Consider the following 22,717-nt stretch of genomic DNA (forward strand, 5'->3'; position numbering starts at 1 on the left):
AATTAACTTACATGTATTATCGTACAGTCGTATAATATTTAATAAATTTTTTTTATTAATTAATTAAAATATATTATTAACTCCATTTTTTCAAAATTAACCATATGTTCAAAATGTGAATTAATTTTGATTGTATAATTTAATTTGTATTAACTATGATATTATGTTTCAAACTCAAAAAATTATTTTTATTTAAATATTTGTTATAAAATATTCTTTAAATAGTTTTTTCAAATTATATGTATTTCATTTGAAAAATTTATTATTATTATTATTATTATTATTACTCAATTCTTTAATAATATTTGACTAAATTTTAAAATATATATTTTTTAATAAAAATTTGTTGAATATGCTTTATAGACATTTCAAACATTAAATAAAATATTTTGATTAATATATTATATATAAATATATTATTAGTCATACAATTATTATTATAAAACAACACTCAGCATACAATTTATAATTATTAATTGCTTAAGTTAACAAAAATAGATGTCATTATATATATTATATATATAATAACTAAATTAAGTATTATTAATGATAACCTATTATTATTAGCACTTTAATAACTATTATAAATATGATAATATTGAGTACAGCATTTAATTTTGTTTATAACTTTATTAACTAAAATCTTGTTTTTAATAAAAGTCTTTTAAAAAGTGAACATTTTATTGACATTTGAAATACAGTACAGAACTGGCAGACTATTTGCTGAAATGATGATAATATTGTTAAGCAATTATCTTATCTTTTTTTAATTAAAATATTTAATACATGATTTTTATAACTCACTATAAAACACTAGAAACAATAAGTAATTAATATAAGTATTATAATTACTATAACTACAAAACTAATTTGAGTTATGTTGAAGTATTAAAAAAGTAGATAAAAAAAATTATTAACAATAATTAACAATAATATTAAAAATAATGAACGTACAGTATTTTAGTTATTAATTTAATTGTTTTGTTTCTAAATAAATATTTAAACACTGTTAGGTTTGGTGGTACAGATAGACATTGGGTGTGATATAAACTTTATATATTATTATATATAAAGACATTATTTAAAAAGTTTGAAGTTATAAAAATAAAATTTTGTTCAATTAATTTTTTGTTTAATGTTTTAGATTTTTTAATACTATTTTTTTAAATTAATTTATCAATAATAAAAACAGTCATCTTATTTAACTTATTTAATACTAATGTAAATACTGTATCAATGCTAATAGGATTTAAATTTAATGCATGGGTCATATAATAGTAAATTCTGTATATATTTAATATATCAAAATTACCACCAAAAGTGTCTTATATGGAAAATTATACAACTTTTAAAAACTTATTAAAAAGTTATATATTTGATAAATTTAAATAAATGCATAAATTTGAATAGTTTAAATAAATTTAAATCCAATTAATTTTTATATTTAAATAAATTATAATTACATTATTGTTTAGCATTTAACAGTAGTTCATGTTTTTTGTATTAATAAAAATCTATAATTATAATGATAATCTATTAGTATTGCTATTTTTTAAAGAAATATTTAGCTAATATTTTGAAAAAATAAATATTTATATTAAGTTTCATAAAATTTATACTTAAATATAATAATAATAAAACTATTTTTATTATATTATATTTTTAAAACTTAATTTTAAATTATATTATTAAGTTTAAGCTATAATACTTATTATATAAAAAAACATTGTTGGCATAATAGTATTACCGGTTTAATTTGTTTGAAGTTTCCCTCTTTTAATAATTCCCTTAAAAATTCACTTATATATGTGAGAAACTTGTTATTATTTTTATATTAAATACTGTATTGATATTTAATAGAAATGTTTTGTTTAAGCAAAAATCAAACCCACATTATTAATTAATTTTAATTACCAAAACTGTTTATTTACAAATAATATTAATTTCATTTTATTTATAATGTAAACGATGATATAATATTTAAATAGTTTAATTTAAGAAAAAAAACATTTTTATTATATTTAATTATTATAATAAAAATTTGAATATATTATACAATAAAAAATTGTAATTAGAAAATATTTTTTCCAAATAATAAAAAAGATATTTTACAAATATATAGATTAATCTAAAATTACTGTACATTACTATAAAAAATTATCACAATTAAAGCTTTACTGATATTTGGTATTATTTTGGTAATATTGATTATATAAATTTAATTTATTTTATATATATTTTAAAATATATAAATATAAATTAATCGACTTTTTTGACTCTTGTGTAACATTGAAGATAAAACTGAGCAAATAGTATCAAAAATAGCGGCGGTTGGGCTAAAAAAAATAAACAAATAATAAATGAAAAAAATAGTTTTTTTTAAATAAAATTAATAAAACAAATAATAAAAATAATGTATACATACTGGCAGCCAACCAAAAGGCAAACTGTGGATAGCCGTGTTGATACTTATAGATAAAGCACCCGTACATGCATAACAGTGCAAACTGTATCAACTGGATCTGTGTTATATACCGTTTCCACCAGAGAAACTTTTGTATACTGGGTCCAAAAGCTGCCAGTGCATAATACGAATACATGATCACATGGACGGCCGAGTTTAGCAAAGCAAACAGTGTAATGGCCGGCGATCCCCAACAGTACCATAGATATAGCCAACCGAGTATTGGTACGACAGTGTGATGGTAGAGATGCAATGCAGTAATTTGTCTGTATTTTTTGCGTAATACAAAAAACACTGTATCCAATAGGTCGACAAATTTGGTCAACCAATAGAGATAGAATGACCAAATATAGTCCATTGTGCGCTGGGAGTTATCGGAACCGTCCGGCCATCTAAAGTTGGCCAATTCACGACCATAGTCTAACCAGCGAAAGGCCTGAAAAAAGAAGTAGTAGTTGATGACCACCATAAGAGTATTGTAGATAAACATCGGCCCCCGTAGCTGATAGGGCTCCCGGTGTTTCATCATACGTGGGCCGAGTTTGGTAACGAACAGCAGGTACAGTGTCATTACAAATAGCATAGCCCAGGGACCCTCGCGAATCAATGGCAGGCCAACCGTGCGCTGATCGCCAGTGTCCTGCCAGTAGTGTTGCAGGTAATACCTGATGCCTCCCGACACCCGTGTGCTCGATGTCGAGTCGCTTACACGATAAGGGGTTGACATTACTAATGAATAGTGAATTGGATGTCTTGTATTGATTAGGAAAACCGGTTGACAATCAAAATAAAAAACACCCAACTATTTTCAGGTCGAAAATCCCGGAGCTTTCAATTAATTACAATCAATTGTATAGTAATTGAAAGGATTTTTCTTATGTAGAGATGATATCAAATTTAATAATAATAATAATAATAATAGTAATGATTATTATTATTATTATTTTATTCAATATAACAATAGACTATTAATCTTATCGTTTTGTTAACAAATATTTTGCTATTTAGTTTAGTACTAATATACAGTATTTATACACATAATAATATTAATAATAAAATAATATTCATTTAAAATGACAATTATTATAGTTGAAGAAAAATCAGTCTTCTGTTAATTAAAATTGAATTGAAATTTATATTATTAAAGAAAAATTTCACTATCAATGATGTTTTTGTTATACAAATTAAAATAATTCAAATTAAGTATAAAAACACAATGTATTTTTAAAAAAATATAATTTTAAAATTTATGATATGCACTGAAAAATAATTTTAACAAAAATATTTTCAACAGATTTTGTTTTATAAATATATATTATCTATTTATTTATATTTATAAGAGTTAAACGTTGATATTAAAATATTATTATATTACATATAATAACAACAATAAACTGTTTGTTTGTTGATAAAAATATTCACTTAAAATATAATAATTTTGCCATAAATTTAATGTTTTTTTTTTATTTTCTAAAAACAAATATAATGAAATATATGATAAGACTATGACAAATCTAATATTAAATACTATATATTGATTATTTTAGAAAAATTTTATGTGTATATTTTTCAAAAATAATAATAATTTTTTAATATTAATGTCATAGATATATACACACACATAACACAAGGCAATGAAAAAAAATTACAAATAAATTATTTTAATTTTCCATATTTCCTAAATAGTATAGAAAATAAAACCTTCAATACTTCCGACAATTATTAATTACATAGCTTTTTATGTATGATATTATACTGTATGTATTGATATATATATATAAATAAAATATACCTGTATTAATATATAAATTATATATTTTTTTAAAAATGTAATACAATATGTTTTAATAAAAATACAGTATACAGTAAATACCTGTAATTTATATGTCAATCTATATAAATATTATATGTAAACACTGTAATAAAAAATACTGTATTGTATTATTTACTTTATATTGATAACAATTTTAACAAACAATAGACATCATCGGGAGATAAATGTAAATCACATGTCAATAATAATTATTGCAGTAAAATAATTTTCTGAAAATTTCCAATAAAAAAATACTATATAAATTTAACATATTTAATAAAAAATAATGTATAGGTGTGGGAAAATTTTATTCAATTATTATTTTTATAATTCCTAATAATTATATGTCTATAAATAATTTTATGTAAACTATTTTATTTTTTTAAAATAACAATTTTATAGATTATGCAATTGTTATATTAATAAATTATTTTCATATTAATTAATACACGTATAATATTTAGACTTTTTGTTATTATTATTATTATAGATATTGTATTATCTTAATTTATCTAAACTTTTAATTGTATAAACTATATATTAAAATAATGTATTTTATGTTTAAAAAAACTGACATAAAAATAAAAATATTATCATCAATTTAGTCTATACGTTTTTTAAAAAAAAAATAATTATACTATTTTGTTTAAATTTAATGGCTATTAATTGTAAAATGTTTTATTGTTTTTGTTGTTAATTAATGCATGAAAATCATTTTTTTAAATTTATAAATATAGAAAATAAAATGCTAACATATATATAGTATGACCTCACAAGTAAATGATATGTCTATTAACGGCCGGTTAGATAATGATATGGAATGTCCGGATTTATAATATTTTTAAAAAAAAATTTATTTTTATGTTTGTCTGTCTGTCTGTCTTTTTATTTAATTGTAATGGTTGTCAAAAACGGAAAGGGTATTGAAATATACCTTTAGATACATATAGTATATTATATTATTATTAATTTTTATATTATGTATTATCCAAACGACAATTGTATTTCTCTGTTAATAATATATAATATTTTCAGTTTAAGTTTATTTAAATAATTTGTTATTTTTTGTCGCCTAATTTGAAGGTCAATTATTGTATGCAAAGTAAAAATGTTTTATTTAAAATAATATAATATACAATTATCATACATATAGTTTTATCATACAATTTAAAATGTGTGTGCATTTATTTATAAATAAATAACTAAAAATATTTATTGATAAATTATCAAAAATTATTTTTTAATAAAAATACATAGTAAATTTATTTAAATATTGCAATGTTTGTTTATATTATATAATTTAAGTTATTTTATTAAAAAAAAAGATTATTAAATAATTATATAATTTAGTTAAAAGAAAAATATTCAAAAAATACAATATATAAGCTAATTATTTTAATATATCTATACAATTAATATTTATAAAATGTTTGTCCCTTTAATATAATTAAAACAACTTATTATAAAACTAAAATTTAAAAAAAAATATTACACATATTAAAGTACACATACATCACAGACAAATAAATAATTATAATATATTGTATAGAAAAATATAATGATATTATAAAAAAACTAATAATTAATAATATATAGTAATCTATTGTTATAATTAATACTCTTTTTTCTAGCTCTGGCAATATTAGTGTTGTCCTCCCGGAGCATACCGTACTGTATATTAAAAATATAAACAAACAATCCTAAACCTGGTTGACTAATATCACCGGCAATTGATTACATTTTAACAATTATTTAACTTAATTCTATAACTTATTAAATTACAATTTATTATCGTATATTAAAATCAATTATAGTTTATATACGTATATAAGTATTTGATTTTTGTAATATAATTTTTATAAAAAATTTTCTGAATATGTTTAATAGGCATTTCAAATATAATATAACATATTATAATTAATATATAGAATATTACTATTACAATTGCTAATAATTTAAATAAATCTTCACGCATTTCAAAATTATCAAATGTATAAATTAAAAATATTGTTATCATAGGATGTAATAAATATATTGAATTGTTTATTTGTCGATGTAGTCTAAAATAAGGGTGCGATAGCCACAGTTTAATTGGACTATTACTTTGCAATATAATAAACATTAAATAGCATACAATTATTGAATATAATACGGGAAACATAGCTGATTCATAGGCACCCAATAGTGTATCCGGTGATAGTAGTATTTGAGAATCGGCCATAAAACCAATGATAATGTTTGTTGACAGTAATAATGCTAATAATGATATTATATGTTTAGCACTGGTATTGTTATAAATGGTATTTCTGATGTCAATGGTTTCGCACAGATAACCAAATAATAGTCCGTTAAAATACGGGCTAATGTAATACCACGGCTTCATATGTAACTGATTTGTCGGACTATCTATTGGACTATATATTAATATTATTAAATGTTAGATATTTGTTTATTAAAATAATATATTATTTATAATAATAGCAATTATTGGGATATTAATGATAATATATTATACATATATAAATTATATAAAATTATATATATATATATATAATAAATTACAACAGAATATAATTATTAAATTATATGTTACTTACAATAAAAGATTGCATTGAATTAGTGTTGGATTAATCTTATATAGAAAACCTTGCATTTTTAAACCATTGATTACATATACATAAAATATAATGAATGTTGTCATTATATTTGCTAATAAAATTGATTTTAATCCAAGATTATTGTTTCTATATTAGTAAATTAATGATACAATAGATAATTTTAATAATACATATAGTTTTGATTTATTTATATTAAAATTACCTGTGTAATAGTATAATAAAATATGGACTAACTATAATAAACAGTATTAATGTGTTGTTGCTCCATAACCATGGCATACACTGATAATAATATAAATAATAAAATAAAGATTATTAAAATTATTTTTTAAATACTTTAAATAATATTAAATCTAATTATTTATAAAAGTTTTTCATTAGTATTTATAGATTTTCACAAATAAATCACTAAAAAGTCAAAATTAAAGTCAAATATAGACATTTTTAATATATTAGTAATAAATATACTGAATTACCATTTTGTCGGATGAAAATATATTTGAAATTAACAATATATTTAGCCATATATTGTCATTACAGGCCTCGTAGACATCGGGATCCGGGCGTCGGACAAGTGTCACATATTTTATTAATATATAATACATGAATAGTACAAAATACTGATAGGGAAGTATGTTAATTAATCTGGTGACGACATACTGTTTCCATATACCGGTATAGTTGTTACCTTTTACTTGATTAGTGACCAACACTTGTTTGGTCAGCCATCGGCCATTGGATATACCGTTAATGATGAATGAAAAGTGCATTAAATGGCGCGCATATAAAACAAACCAAAAGTTTAAATAATTGCCGAATTGGTGTTGTTTGCTAACTATTACAATAAATATAATTAAGTGACCGATAATTACACCCATAGTGTTAATAAAACGTAAACCATTAAAAAAACTAAACTGATCATGGTCAGGATTTATCGTATTATTGAATGGGTTAATAGTTTTAAAATTTGTTATCAGAGAAAATTTCAATAAATCAGATTTTAATCCAATTTTGATATTATTATTATATATTTTATATAAATGTATAAATGTAGACACAAATACTAAAATAATTAAGATTATAATAATCAATAAAAATATAATTAAATCTATCATTTTTTAATTATTTTAAATTTAAAAAAATGATAAAATTATAAATAAACTTAACAAAATAATACTTTAGTACTTATTGTATTAAAATCTATCACTGAACAGCTTTTAAAATGATATAAAATAATTGAATAATTTAAATTTGATAAAAATAAATACATTATAATCTACACAATACAATATATTATTTTTATATAAAAATGAAATTAATTTTTATTTCATTCAAAAATTCTTATTAAAATTATTTTAATTTGTTTGTAATTATTTTTTTACAATAGTATGATTATCATATGATAATTAAAAAATAGACCTTTAATAACAATTTAAACACATGTCAAATCACATAAATAATTTTATTACAAATATAAATCAGAAAATAAAAAATTTAAATATGTAAAATATGCTGTACATATTATAATATATTAAATATTATAAATTTAATTATTTAATATATAAATAGGCAGTCAATTAATCTTGCGTCGCGTAAAACTTGAATAACTTTTGAACGGTTAGAGATAATTTAATTTTGTAAAATACATTTAAGAATATCATATCGACCACACTTAATATACACGCAATCACAAAACTAGGGTGACCAGATATACAAAATATCGGGACCAACGCATGACACTATGCTACAGGCAAAACTACAACTGACAAATTTATTTTGACAATGAAATTTTGTAGTCAAGAAATAATAGTTTAATATAAAAAAGAATCATCAAAATCGGATTGGTAGTTTTACTTTTATGGTTTATTAAGTTTGTCATAAATCATTATATAAAATAGTTTAATATAAAAATGACGTTATTTATGACTTGTATATATTTATTAGATAGATTTTTTAATTATATTACTAATTCTAAAAACAAAATTTCAATATGTCGATTAGTTTTTGAAATAATCGAATTACAATATAAATCACACTATTGTAATTTGATATTAAAATTTTTATTGAAATTCAATTATTTTGAAAAATAATCGACATATTTAAATTTTGTTTTTAGAATTAGTAATATAATTGAAATATTTATCTAATAGTCATATACAAGTCATAAATAACGCCATTTTCATATTAGACTATTTTATATAATATGATTTATGACAAACTTGATAAACCATAAAAGTAAAACTACCAATCCGATTTTGATGATTCTTTTTTATATTAAACTATTATTTCTTGACTACAAAATTTCATTGTCAAAATAAATTTGTCAGTTGTAGTTTTGCCTGTAACATAGTGTCTTGCGTTGGTCCCGATATTTTGTATATCTGGTCACCCTAGTTTTGTGATTGCGTGTATATTAAGTGTGGTCGATATGATATTCTTAAATGTATTTTACAGAATTAAATTATCTCTAACCGTTTAAAAGTTATTCAAGTTTTACGCGACGCAAGATTAATTGACTGACTCCTTATATAATAGTTTGTTTTCATTTTTAGTATTAATAAATTATTAATAGATAATAATATATAGAATCTATATTATAGATAAACTATAATTAGTAGTAATAATAATAAATTAGTTTTTAGACAAACAAAACAAAAAAAAAGATGACATCATTTGTTTAAAAAATATAATTAATTTTTATAACACAACACATACTGTAGTCTATCTCAAGAAAATTGTTAGTTATCATTACATACAATGATTTTTTTTAAGAATTAATTGCTGAGTCCGTAGTAAATATATACCGGCGCCAGAAAGTTGTCGTTCAATTCCAATTTCTACCAACATTTACATCCCTCAGCTTCGGGATTGTCTATCAAAGTCTGGGCGCACCGTCTGAGACCATACAGCGGACAACAGTTAGTATAATCCAAGTCAAACTGTTTGGAAAAATACAGTAGACCCACACCAGTCACTATAAATACCAGTGTAAAAATCTATACTTAAAATATATAAAAGTTATTATAAAAAAAATCAATTTGAATTTTTAAATTATTATATAGAATAATTTTTTTTATACAATTGTCATAATTTATAATTTGTTTTATTTGTTAAAAAATAATTTCATTACTCTTTTTTTAAATATCAAACACTATATGTCTTCTATCAATTGATTACTTCAATAATATATTATTCTTTTCGGATTCTTTTGATGTCTGATTGTCCGCCAAAAGAGTTGTCGTTGTCGTTGGAATTATCGGTTTGTTGTCTTTTTCTATAGGATTCATGGCATCCATGATCTTCACATTCATCGCCCGATTCATTGCCACAATCGTTGTCATCTTCATGTGAATTACTTTTAACTGATTCTAGCGATGACGGCGATGACTCATGTGATCCAATGGTTTGTACGAACAAGTCTTTAATATCTATAAAGTCTATATTGAGAGGTATATCACTATCTCGACTATTGAGCCATTGATCCAATAACTGTAAGTGATTGGTGTAGTCTATCCCAGAGAAAGAATTGAGATCTGTATTGAGTTCATCGATAGTCTTATGTAAGTCTGCGGACATTTCTCTCAATTTATTGCATCTTTCTCTTGATTGATGTGTCTTACTGTCGGCCATACCGTTGATCTCATTTGTAATTGCATTCAATTGATTGATAGCTCTGTCTCGTTGTTGGACACTCTGATTGTACGAATAGTTGATCCGACGTTATAACTGATTTGTTTGCCTAACGTAATGCAATTCACTAGTGATGTGATCGCGTCTTTGTCTACAAACTTGGATGTATTGTTGCAATTGATAGTCACAATTATAATCTTCTTCATGTAAATCACTGTTTACAGACTCATCTGTTTCATTGTAGTCCACAATGTCTTCAAATTCTTCAATGAAAGGTAAGTCAGATTGCCTTTCATTGAAGCCATTCAATTAAAAACTGGTCTTTTTCTGAATGATTATTAACTATTATATTATAATAAGCAATAGAATCTCTGTCCAGTTCTTCAATGGTCTGTAATAATACTATAGACTCTTCTATCAATTTGTTGAATCTTTCAGTTGTTTGCCGCTTACTGTCGTCCACACCAATGATCTCATTGTTGATGGCATTCAAATCATTGATAGCTTTGTTTCTTTGTTGGATATTTTGATTGCGGACAGAATACACGCAATGGAGTAAATGGATTTGTTGTAGAAGTGCTGCAATGGTTTCACTTATCTCCTCATCATTATCCTCCTCCTCCTCATTATCCTCCTCCTCATCATTCAACTCAGCGACAGTATCGGGAACCGTTTCGCAGTCATATTTATTGGCAGACACTACGTTGTGAATAATATTTCGATAGCTCAGCCGACACACTGGACACCGATTGTGGTCAGCGGACCACTCATGAATACATTCATAGCAGAACTCATGCAAACAAGTGTCGGTCAATGAACGGTTAGACACAGGTTGGAGACAAATGGGACAACTATTTGGATCTTTTGTGAGACCAACGATTCGTTTAGCTCTGTCTTTGTTAATATCATTGATGTCTTTTCTGTCATTAAGGTCTTCATCAGATGAACTCTTTTTAGTCATATCTATGGTGTCTTGTTGTTGGTCTAAGATTTTTTTTTTTAGTCAAAAGACATGTTGAGCTTCACAACCGATGGATTTTTTTAAATTTATTTTTTTTTAAATTCTTAGTTTATTAACAATTAGTAAACAATTAATTGTTCGTTCATTTAATTCACGAGACAATTATAAATTATCTTCCACTCGTATAAATACATTAATAGATTTTATTATAATAACTTTTATATGATATATCATATGAGATATTTTTTATGAAATTATAGAAAACAAAACTTCAAAATATTTATTAATCTGTAGATGTGTTCATATATCTAACCGTAATAATGGTTTGTCGGCACCGCGCGATTTAACTAAAACTATCGTTTCACTCGTGTATGTACCGTAAAACCAGGTGCGAGACGTATAACAAATCAATATTTAAAAAAAAGTTATGAAAAAATAAAGTTTTAATTGTGATTACAAACAAAATTACATAAATGTACAAATAGTCCATTTCAACAATGAAAATCATTAATAATTAAATTATATTGATTTGCTATAAGTCTCGCGACTGGTTTTATACGAGTAAAACACACTTTATTGTAATTTAATGTACTATTTATCATAAATTATTTTAATTATAAATTATATCTTTAATTATTGGTGTGTGGGGTCTGTGAGGTTAAGGAACTGGTGCTGACTCATGTAATCTCATATAAATATAAAGTAGACTTTTGATAGTATTTTATTTTATCCGGTTGTGAACTATTGAATCGTTTGATAACTTCGGGAACGGCCGTTGGTTTGACCACTCCTTTAATCAAATGATTGATTGGTCTAACAAAGAGATCGGGAATAAAGCATAGTTTGCCAAAACAAACCATCGGTATATTTGTGGCCAACTATTCAGATGCAATGCTGTCATAAATCCATATAACTGATAGCATACAGACGTTTAAAAAACATTTCAATCAGTTTCTGTATCTCTTGTTTTGTCATACATTTGATATCTTTACGTATATTTAGTCGTTTACATTGTTGTCTAACTGATCCAATCTTTGCAAATCTTTTAATTAAATATTGTCTACCAATTTCTATCTCTTCTTCTGTAAACTCGGACTCACGAGTGAACTGTCGGTAAATCTGTTTAGACTTAATGTCTATGTTTTTATCAGAAAATAATTTTTGTGACAAACAGTTGCTTATTATTTGTATTAATAAAAACGATATCAAAATTAATTGTAAAAAAATTAATATTTTTAAACTACTCTAACATTTAGGATCTAAATTAAAAAGTCAAAAATCAATTAAAAAATAAAGAAAAAATAAGAAACACTATAATCGATACAACACTACATTATTTTTTAATAAATAATTTTAAAACCATATGTTTTTACTATATATAAAATCTAATTGAAATATGAATAGTATTACTATTTACCTAAAATTTTTTAACAAAATCAAGATATATAACACTTTAAAAAATAATTTTGTATTTATTTGTGACAATTTTCACAAACAATCTTATATTTATAAAAAAAAACATAACATATTTATTCTTATATTTCAATTATTTAATTTAAATCATTGTTATTTCTATGGGAAATTTTGTTAAATATTATTAAGCAACGGTAGGTTAGTGGGACAGGTAGACGAGTGATGTGTACATTTTATTTATATGGTATAGCCCACCGTGATATTAGCTAATTGTGATTTAATTTAAAAAAAAATTTTTTAAGATTATGTTTAGTTGTTTTGTAGGATTAGGTTCTGTGAAACGCGGGATTAAATAGTATTTTTTAAAAAAAATTTTATTCTAAATATAAATATTAATTATTACTAGTAATTTAATTTGCTTAAAAATATAATCTTAACAAAACTACAGATATCCTAATTTAACAACAAATTAAATCCGCATAAAAGCATTTTTATAGATTTTTAAACTAAAATATTTAACAATTTTTAATATTAAAAAATTATTAAATATTATATTCGATAAATATTATATAATTAAATATTTGTATGTAAATAGTGTTTATTTTAATGTTTAATTACGTCATATTTAATTAATAAAAATTAAATTTAATATATATATTTTTTAAATATGTAACTGTTTAATAATTATTTTGTTTAATACTTATTTTTTATGAGTGATATATATTTATTTATACCTTTTATGTTATATTTTTCTATACAAAATCATTGATAGAATGATAGATTTAGTTATATTTTTATCAATTATAACTATATTGACTATATTAGTAATCGTGTCTACATTTATACATTTATATAATAATAACAATAATAATAATAACAAAATTAAATCAAAATCTGTTTTATTGAAATTTTCTTTGATAACAAATTTTAAAACTATTAATCCAATTAATAATGCGCTTAAAACTGACCATGATCAGTTTAGTTTTTTTGATGGTTTGCGTTATATTAACACTATGGGTGTGGCAATTGCACACTTTATTATGATACTTGTAATGGTTAATCATAAACACCAATCCGACAAATATCTCAACTATTGGTTTGTTTTATATGCGCGTCATTTACTGCAGGTGTCGTTTATACTTAGCGGTGTATCCAATGGCCGATGGCTGACCAAACAAGTGTTGGTCACTAATCAAGTAAAACATAATAATTATACCGGTATATGGAAACAGTATGTCGTCACCAGATTAGCTAATATACTTCCCTATCATTATTTTGTACTATTCCTGTACTATATATTAATAAAATATGTGGCACTCGTCCGACGTCCGGATCCCGATGTCTACGAGGCCTGTATTGACAATATATGGCTAAATGTATTGTTAATTTCAAATATATATTCGTCTAACAAAATGGTAAATTATTAATTTATATTTTAATAAATATAATTATTTAGTATTTACAAGTTAGTAATTAATTATTGATAAACATTTTTAAAAATAATCCCAATTGCAATAAATATTAAAAAAAAACAATTTGACTTATCTTAATACATTATAAAATAATAAGCTTAATAATTTATATATAATAATTTTTTTTATTAGTGTATGCCATGGATGTGGAGTAATAATGTAATAATACTGTTTATTATAGTTGGTCCATATTTTATTATAGTATTACACAGGTAATTTATATAAAAATAAACTAAAATTATATATTTATATATATATATCGTATTATGTTTGTTATTGTATCATTAATTTTCTAATAAAGAAACAATAAACTTGGTATAAAATTAATTATATTGGCAAATATAATGGCATCATTTATTATATTTTATATATATGTAATCAATGGATTAAAAATGCAAGGTTTTCTACATAAGATTAATCCAACGCTAATTCAATGCAATGTTTTATTGTAAGTAATAATAAATATTTTCAATAATAATAATTAAAAATATCATAACAAATATAAAATAAAAATAATAATTATATATTTAAATAATAAAATACTTAATAATTATCAATTTCTACGGATAGTCCAATAGATAGTCCGACAAATCAGTTACATATAAAGCCGTGGTATTACATTAGCCCGTATTTTAACGGACTATTATTTGGTTATCTGTGCGAAACCATTGACATCAGAAATACTATTTATAATAATACCAGTGCTAAACATATAATAAAAATAATGGCATTTATATTGTTAACAAACATTATGATTGGTTTTATGGCCGATTATCAAATACTACTATCACCTGATACACTATTGGGCGCTTATGAATCAGCTATGTATCCCGTATTATATTCAATAATTATATGCTATTTAATGATTATTATATCAAAAAGTAATGGTCCAATTAAACAGTGGTTATCGCACCCTTATTTTAGACTACATCGACAACTACACAATTCAATATATTCATTACATAGTTTGCTAATTATTTTATTTATTTATGCGAGTGATGATTATGAAATGCATTCATATAATTTTAAGTTAATGGTAATTATATTTTTATTAGCTTATATAGTTGTCATTATATTTTATCTTATGTTTGAAATGCCTATAAATCATATTCAACAACTTTTTATAAAAATAATAAATGAAAAATCAAATACAGACTAACAATTATGTAAAAATTTAATTTAATAAAGTTTAGTTTATAATGCATTATAAATTTAATTATTTATTAAAAGACTGCAGTATATAAATTTATATACAGTTTTTAAAAATATGAATATCATTTATATTTAAAACTAGTTGATAATGCTAAAAAGCTTAGCCCAGATATATAAATTACTAAATTTTTATTATCTGAATTTATAATATAACATCGAAAATAGTTAATAGATAACCCGTATATTTTTATATGGGATAGTATATTAAAATATTTATTGAAGATAACTATTTACATGTATATATCATATGAGACATTTCCGGTAGTATAACCAACAACAACAAAATGCAACTGTTTTAACAGTCGACTGAAATTATCTGGCAAATCATATAATTAATTTAAAAAATGACCAATCTTATTTAGTTTAAAATTATTTATAACTTTGCTCTTGGTCATTTTTAAATCCAAAGTATAATTGTAATTAATAGCATCACCGCCGCCGCTGTTATTTAAGACTCTCTCTCTCTCTCTCTCTCTCTCTCTCTCTCTCTCTCTCTCTCTCTCTCTCTCTGTGCTATTAGTGCTTTACTATACAGTAGATACTGAATCAGTGATAAAATAGTAAACTTATTAAAACGATTCAATAATTTTGTATAAACTTTTAATGTATAATAAATCATAATATAATAATTTCATGGTATGACATCTATAAAAATATGATAACATTTTTAATTCAATTAAATGAGTAAAACTATTTTTTGTATATATATATATATAAATATAATAAAAAATTAATTTTTCTAAACTAAAATCAGAAATTTTATTAAAAAAATATATAAATTTATATATCAATAAATTTATTAAAAGTCCAACATTGAATTTTTTTATAATTTAGTACAATAAATCAAATCAAATCAAAATTTATTTATACAGCCTTGCATTCAGTTATAAATAAATTAAAAATATGAATAAAAAATAAATATATATTATTTAAAAATAATAATAAAAATACTATTTATAAAATTCAACTGATTTAAATCGTATTTAAATTTTTAAAAATGTGTTTCTAAGTTATCATGTCAAAATCGTATCAAAATCATTTTATTATTTTAAAAAAACAAATAGCTAAAATATTTTTTTTAACATAAAGACATACTACATAATAGTAAAATATTTAACATAATTTAATACAAATAATTATTTTATATAATAATTAAAAATATAAATAATTATATAGACTCTATAACTAGTTTTTTAAAAATTAAGTTATTTATCATACATAATGAAATTATCACAAATAAATCAATATTATGCCAATCGATCGGTGCTTATCACTGGTGGCACTGGTTTTGTTGGAAAAGTGTTGTGCGAGAAACTGATCCGTTCGTGTCCTCAGATAAATACAGTCTATGTATTGTTGAGACCAAAGTCTAATCTATCGGCAGATGAAAGACTCGATAAAGAAATCATTAATTCAAATCTATTTATTAATAGCATTAACATAGACTGTCTGAAAGTTGACAAATTGGTTGCCATCGCCAGTGATATCTGTGAACCTGGTTTGGGATTGTCTGATAATGACAAAGAGCTTCTTATAAGCAAAGTATCGGTCGTTTTTCATTTGGCCGCTTCAATCAATTTTGTCGGACCGGTCGACAGTTTTATCAAACAAAACGTGTTGGCAACTAATGAAGTAATGAAATTGTGCGATAAAATGACAAAACTAGAGGTAAACAAAAAATGTTTTTTTATTAACTAAAAATTAACTATAATTATAAACTAATATATATATATATATATATATATTGTTTTATTTTGTTATTACATACAGACAATTGTTTATGTATCGACAGCTTATAGCAATTGTAATGTTAAAGATATCGCTGAAAGTGTTTACAAATTAAAACACAACGCTTTGGACACAATCGCCGCAATCAATTCAATCGGTGAAAGTCAAGGCTTCTCCAGTGAGACGTCAGCCATGAGTGAGCTGATGGACGACAGGCCTAATCCCTATACGTTTAGCAAAGCTATTGCAGAGAATCTAATATCTGAACAGTACTCGCATTTGCCGGTTGTCATCGTTAGGCCATCTATTGTAACACCAGTTTTCAAAGAGCCGATTCCTGGTATTAATAAAAAATAAAAATAAAATAAAAACTCTTAAATAGTATTTTAAATTTATTGTTTTTTAGGTTGGATTGATAATTTTAATGGTATTATCATGCTAACTTTTTTGTCAACATTGGGTATTGTACGCATTTGTGAATGTAAAAAAATATATTATTTAGACTTAATATTTTTTAAAAAAAAAATTAAGTTCCTATTTTTTATATCTTTTATCTAGTTTTAATTGATGGAAAATGTGATATAATTCCAGGTTAGTACAAACTAATAAATATAATTAATATTATATTATCTGATAATAATATTAATACATTGATAATGTATAATAATATAAGATGTATAGTAATATGTATGATAATGTATACAGTAGTAATATAATAATGTAAGTTAATAATAATAATACAATAATACATTTTAAATATACATTTAGTCGACATATTAGCTAATAGTTTAGTTGTTACGGCATGGCATACGGCAAGTCATCCCAATGATCGATATCGGGTCATCAATTTGACCAGCGGTGCACTCAATCCGATAACATGGAAACAATTAGTTAATTATTTAATGTCGGCAATAATGTCGGCGCCATCTATTCAAATGGTCAGACCAGCAAACTACACAATGTGTAAACCAATTGCTAGCAAAATAGATGGCATAAAATTTAGATTAAAACGGTTTGTATCGGAAACATTATTTGCCTATTTTGTTGATATTATGCAGGCGTTAATCGGTGGCAAATGGTCACTGATTAAACTGGTTAATAAATTACATTTAACGTTAAAAGTCTATAAATATTTTATGATCAATGAATGGACTTTCCATAGTAACAACTATTATAACATTTATAACCAACTGTCCCGTGAAGATCAGCTCATCTATTATTCGGATGTCCGACAAATTGAATGGAAAGACTATATATGTTGTCTATACTTTGGTTTTCGTAAATATCAGCTCAGAGAGGATGACTCTAATATAGACAGAGCCCGCAAAAGAGCACTAATCATAACAATAGTTTATTATACATTATTGATAACTTTATGGATCATATTTTTATATTTGTTATACTTTTTAATTATTTTTAAATAATATTTCTTTATATTCAAAATTTAAATTTATTATATAACCGGTATATTATTATAGACAAAAAAATTAATCAAATTAATTAATCAAAACAAAAAATCTTATGCTAGTTATATAGAAATACCGATTAGTTTTAATTAAACTTTTAATAATGTTTTTTTTTTAATTCTATATAATATTTATTTTCAATTATCTATAAAATGCAACACTTTGTAAACTGTTTTTTAAAACAATAAAATAAATTAATGATTTTTAATAAAGCTAAAAATTATGTTTTAAACATAAACTAGGTTTTTTGTTGATGTTATATTTAAACCAGTTGATAATGCTAGAAAACTTTTTATACAATCATTTTATAACCAAAATTTTAGTCTAAATGAGTCATTGTTTAAGTAAAATATTCAAAAAACTTTTAAGATTCTAGATTTAAAAGTTTTATATGAATTCATAGTCAAAATTACTGCCAATATATAACAATAATATTAAAAAAATTATAATTGATATATAAGATATTATAATTAAAATTGCTATTACATTAAATAAATTTGTACACATTTCATGATAATTATTTTATTAATAATATCAGTTGATCATAATTATCAACTGATATTATTAAATATTAGATCAGAAAATTAAATCAGTTGTAATAAATGTAATAATTTTTTTAGTTGTAGATGTAGTCTAAAATAGCTGTCTAAAAAATCAGTGTTTAATTAGACCATTATTTAACCATATAATGATCATTATATAACATATAATTATTGAATATAATACGGTAGACATAGCTAATTCATAGGCGCCTATTAGTTTAACCGGTAATAGTAGTATTTGATAATCGACCATCAAATCTATTATAATATTTGTTGACAGTATTAATGTGAATATAATTATTATTTGTTTTTTAGCTCAGGTATTATTTTAAGTTTGAATATCAATGGTTTCGTACAGATAGCCAAACAAAAAATCTGTTAATATAAGGGCTAATGTAATATCATTGCTTCATATGTAACTGATTTGTAGGATTATCTATTGAACTATTTGTTAATATTATACAATTTTAGATGTTTATTATTATTATTATTATGATTATTAGCAAAGTTTTTAAATATTATATGTTAAACACTTAGACTAAAAAATTGTTGATCTTATAGAGAAAGCATTGTATTTTAACAATTAATTTTAACATTGTAAAATTTAATACATTTTAATAGTTAATTTATTTAATTATATAGTTTAATAAATTATAGCTAATACAATATTATCATTTACTCAGTATTTAATTTTTCAAATATATTTTTTATAAAAATTTGTTGAATGTGTTTGATAGGCATTTCAAATATAAGATAAGTTATTATAATTAATATATAGATTATTACTATTACAATTGCTAATAACTTATAGAAATCTCCATGCATTTCATACAAATCAATTAAATAAACAAACAAAATAGTTGCCATTGGATGTAATAAATATATTGAATTATTTAGATGTCTATGTAGTCTAAAATAACGATGCGATAGCCAGTGTTTAATTGAACCATTATTTTGTGATATAATAATCATTAAATAGCATATAATTATTGAATATAATACGGGAAACATAGCTGATTCATAGGCACCCAATAGTGTATCCGGTGATAGTAGTATTTGATAATCGGCCATAAAACCAATCATAATGTTTGTTGACAATATGAATGCCATTGTTTTTATTATATGTTTAGCACTGGTATTATTATAAATAGTATTTCTGATGTCAATGGTTTCGCACAGATAACCAAATAATAGTCCGTTAAAATACGGGCTAATGTAATACCACGGCTTCATATGTAACTGATTTGTTAGATTATCTAATGGACTATTCAGTTTAAATTAATAAATGTTAGGTATATTTATTATATTTTACAATACCGTTAAATACTAATAATAATTATAATAATAGAAGTTATTGCGATATTATTATTAATAAAATATTTATATATGTTTTGTTACTTACAATAAAAGATTACTAGGAATTAGAGTTGGATTGATATTATAGAGAAAACCATTCATTTTTAAACTATTGATTACATATACATAAAATATTACGCAAATTGTCATTATATTTGCTAATATAATCAATGTTTTACCGAATTTATTGTTCCTATAATAGTAAATTAAATTTACATTTAATTAACTTAATATTACAATAAATCTTAGTTTGTTTTTTTTAATTAAAATTACCTGTGTAATTGTATAATAAAATATGGACTAATTATAATAAACAAAAATAGTGTATTATTACTCCACATCCATGGTATACACTGTAAAAATATAAATAGTATTAAAAATAATTAAGTATTAATATATAATAAATCAATATTATATTTATGTTTAATTATTTATTAAAAAATTATATTTTGCATTTATTGTTTTTAAATGTTTTTTTTAAACAATAAAACTGTAAATAATAAACAATATAATCAATTCTAATAAATTCTTAAAACTATAATATATTATATTAATTATAAAATTTGTTACCATTTTGTCGGATGAAAATATATTTGAAACTAACAATACATTTAGCCATATATTGTCATTACAGGCCTCGTAGACATCGGGATCCGGCCATCGGACGAGTGCCATATATTTTATTAATATATAGTACAGGAATAGCACAAAATAATGATAGGGCAGTGAGTTAGCTAATCTGGTGACGACATACTGTTTCCATATACCGCTATAGTTGCCTCCTTTTACTTGATTAGTGACCAACACTTGTTTGGTCAGCCATCGGCCATTGGATATACCGTTTATGATAAATGAAAAGTGCATTAGGATTCGCAAATATAATACAAACCAATAGTTTAGATATTTGTCTGATTGGTTTTGTTGGCTCATAATCGCAGTGAACATAATTAAGTGACCGATAAATACACCCAAAGTGTTAATAAAACGCAAACCATTAAGAAAACAAAACTGATCATGGTCAGGTTTTATCGGATTATTAATCAAATTAATTGTTTTCAAATTTGCAATCAAAGAAAATTTTAGTAAAACTGATTTTGAAGTAAGTGTGTTATTATTATTATTATACTTATCATATAAATGTAGAATTGTAGATACAATTACTAATATAATCAATATAATTATAATTAATAAAAATATAACTAAATCTATCATTTTCTTAATGATTTATTCTATAAAATATATCACATAAAAAGTATAAACAAATTATTGTAAAACTAAATACTAAAAGCAGAGTATTTAATCAAATTTATATTTTAATTGACGTCATTTCACATTAAAATAAAGACAGTTTATGTAAATAAAATTAATTAAAATTAGTGCACATATTAAATATATTATTAATATAAAATGTTGTCTTATCTATCATTTTTTTATATGTTTGTATATAATTTTTTTTTTAATTATATAAAATAAACGAAATAAAATAATTTAACGCAACTTTTTTTTTAATTTAAATACTTTCAAAATGAAAACTTATGCATACAATATTGATAAATACTTTCAAAATGAAAACTTATGCATACAATATTGATAAATACTTTCAAAATGAAAACTTATGCATACAATATTGATAAATACTTTCAAAATGAAAACTTATGCATACAATATTGATAATTATACGTTATTTATATAAAAAGATCTCAACTTTTAAATATTTAAATTTATATTTTTGAATTATGTATTTTTCGCATTTTTTATATAATTTAAAAATTAAGTATTGAAATGTTTATTAAATTTGAATATTAAAAATGTAAGTTGTAATATAATAATGTAAATCTTAATTAATAAAACATATCAACAACAACAACAAAAAAAACTGTTGACAATTGTCTCGTCAAACAATTAATTTTTTTTGTGGTAATAATCGGAATGTTAAGCAAAAGAAATATTTTGTAAAAACTATAGACCAGTATCTTTGAAATCGTTTTTATAGTCAAACGTATGTTTAAAGTGTGTATAAAATTTAATTGAAATATGTATTT

General features: G+C 22.7%; 4 protein-coding genes across 4 annotated transcripts; 1 reads left to right on the plus strand and 3 right to left on the minus strand.

The window, feature by feature from the left end:
* Nucleotides 1-2,259: 2,259 nt before the first annotated feature.
* Nucleotides 2,260-3,335, minus strand: LOC128958254 (elongation of very long chain fatty acids protein 7-like). Its single transcript, XM_054304071.1, has 2 exons — nucleotides 2,426-3,335; nucleotides 2,260-2,336 (listed from the first exon to the last, which is right to left on the minus strand). Exons 1-2 carry the CDS (start codon nucleotides 3,189-3,191, stop codon nucleotides 2,260-2,262), a joined length of 843 nt encoding a protein of 280 aa, XP_054160046.1. The 5' UTR covers nucleotides 3,192-3,335.
* A 6,749-nt stretch (nucleotides 3,336-10,084) lies between these two features.
* On the minus strand, nucleotides 10,085-11,486 carry LOC128958255 (uncharacterized). The gene is made up of 3 exons (XM_054304072.1): nucleotides 10,972-11,486; nucleotides 10,640-10,814; nucleotides 10,085-10,588 (listed from the first exon to the last, which is right to left on the minus strand). Exons 1-3 carry the CDS (start codon nucleotides 11,484-11,486, stop codon nucleotides 10,085-10,087), a joined length of 1,194 nt encoding a protein of 397 aa, XP_054160047.1.
* A 5,318-nt stretch (nucleotides 11,487-16,804) lies between these two features.
* Nucleotides 16,805-20,071, plus strand: LOC128958256 (putative fatty acyl-CoA reductase CG5065). Its single transcript, XM_054304073.1, has 6 exons — nucleotides 16,805-17,251; nucleotides 17,354-17,651; nucleotides 17,718-17,792; nucleotides 17,870-17,902; nucleotides 18,080-18,660; nucleotides 20,057-20,071. Exons 1-6 carry the CDS (start codon nucleotides 16,805-16,807, stop codon nucleotides 20,069-20,071), a joined length of 1,449 nt encoding a protein of 482 aa, XP_054160048.1.
* Nucleotides 20,072-20,252: 181 nt separating this feature from the next.
* Nucleotides 20,253-21,639, minus strand: LOC128958477 (uncharacterized). The gene is made up of 5 exons (XM_054304338.1): nucleotides 21,246-21,639; nucleotides 20,949-21,028; nucleotides 20,855-20,868; nucleotides 20,722-20,784; nucleotides 20,253-20,583 (listed from the first exon to the last, which is right to left on the minus strand). Exons 1-4 carry the CDS (start codon nucleotides 21,618-21,620, stop codon nucleotides 20,780-20,782), a joined length of 474 nt encoding a protein of 157 aa, XP_054160313.1. The 5' UTR covers nucleotides 21,621-21,639; the 3' UTR covers nucleotides 20,253-20,583; nucleotides 20,722-20,779.
* Between the last annotated feature and the right edge of the window lie 1,078 nt (nucleotides 21,640-22,717).

The sequence above is a fragment of the Oppia nitens genome, unplaced genomic scaffold (assembly GCF_028296485.1).
Source record: "Oppia nitens isolate AA-2021 unplaced genomic scaffold, nextdenovo-longstitch-racon4-pilon3 scaffold3_pilon_pilon_pilon, whole genome shotgun sequence".
In the NCBI taxonomy this organism is placed as follows: domain Eukaryota; kingdom Metazoa; phylum Arthropoda; class Arachnida; order Sarcoptiformes; family Oppiidae; genus Oppia; species Oppia nitens.

Excerpts from the sequence above, each read along its gene's own strand:
- LOC128958256 (XM_054304073.1), top strand. The coding sequence starts at position 16,805 with ATGAAATTATCACAAATAAATCAATATTATGCCAATCGATCGGTGCTT. Across the intron at positions 17,793-17,869 it reads TATTGTACGCATTTGTGAAT|TTTTAATTGATGGAAAATGT; the intron begins GTAAAAAAATAT and ends TCTTTTATCTAG. Across the intron at positions 17,903-18,079 it reads AAAATGTGATATAATTCCAG|TCGACATATTAGCTAATAGT; the intron begins GTTAGTACAAAC and ends ATATACATTTAG.
- LOC128958255 (XM_054304072.1), bottom strand. The coding sequence starts at position 11,486 with ATGACTAAAAAGAGTTCATCTGATGAAGACCTTAATGACAGAAAAGAC. Across the intron at positions 10,815-10,971 it reads GGTGTGGACGACAGTAAGCG|GCAATCTGACTTACCTTTCA; the intron begins GCAAACAACTGA and ends CTTCAATGAAAG. Across the intron at positions 10,589-10,639 it reads TCACTAGTGAATTGCATTAC|AGTGTCCAACAACGAGACAG; the intron begins GTTAGGCAAACA and ends TCGTACAATCAG.
- LOC128958477 (XM_054304338.1), bottom strand. The coding sequence starts at position 21,620 with ATGTTCACTGCGATTATGAGCCAACAAAACCAATCAGACAAATATCTA. Across the intron at positions 21,029-21,245 it reads TATTTTCATCCGACAAAATG|TGTATACCATGGATGTGGAG; the intron begins GTAACAAATTTT and ends ATATTTTTACAG.
- LOC128958254 (XM_054304071.1), bottom strand. The coding sequence starts at position 3,191 with ATGTCAACCCCTTATCGTGTAAGCGACTCGACATCGAGCACACGGGTG. Across the intron at positions 2,337-2,425 it reads TGCCTTTTGGTTGGCTGCCA|CCCAACCGCCGCTATTTTTG; the intron begins GTATGTATACAT and ends TATTTTTTTTAG.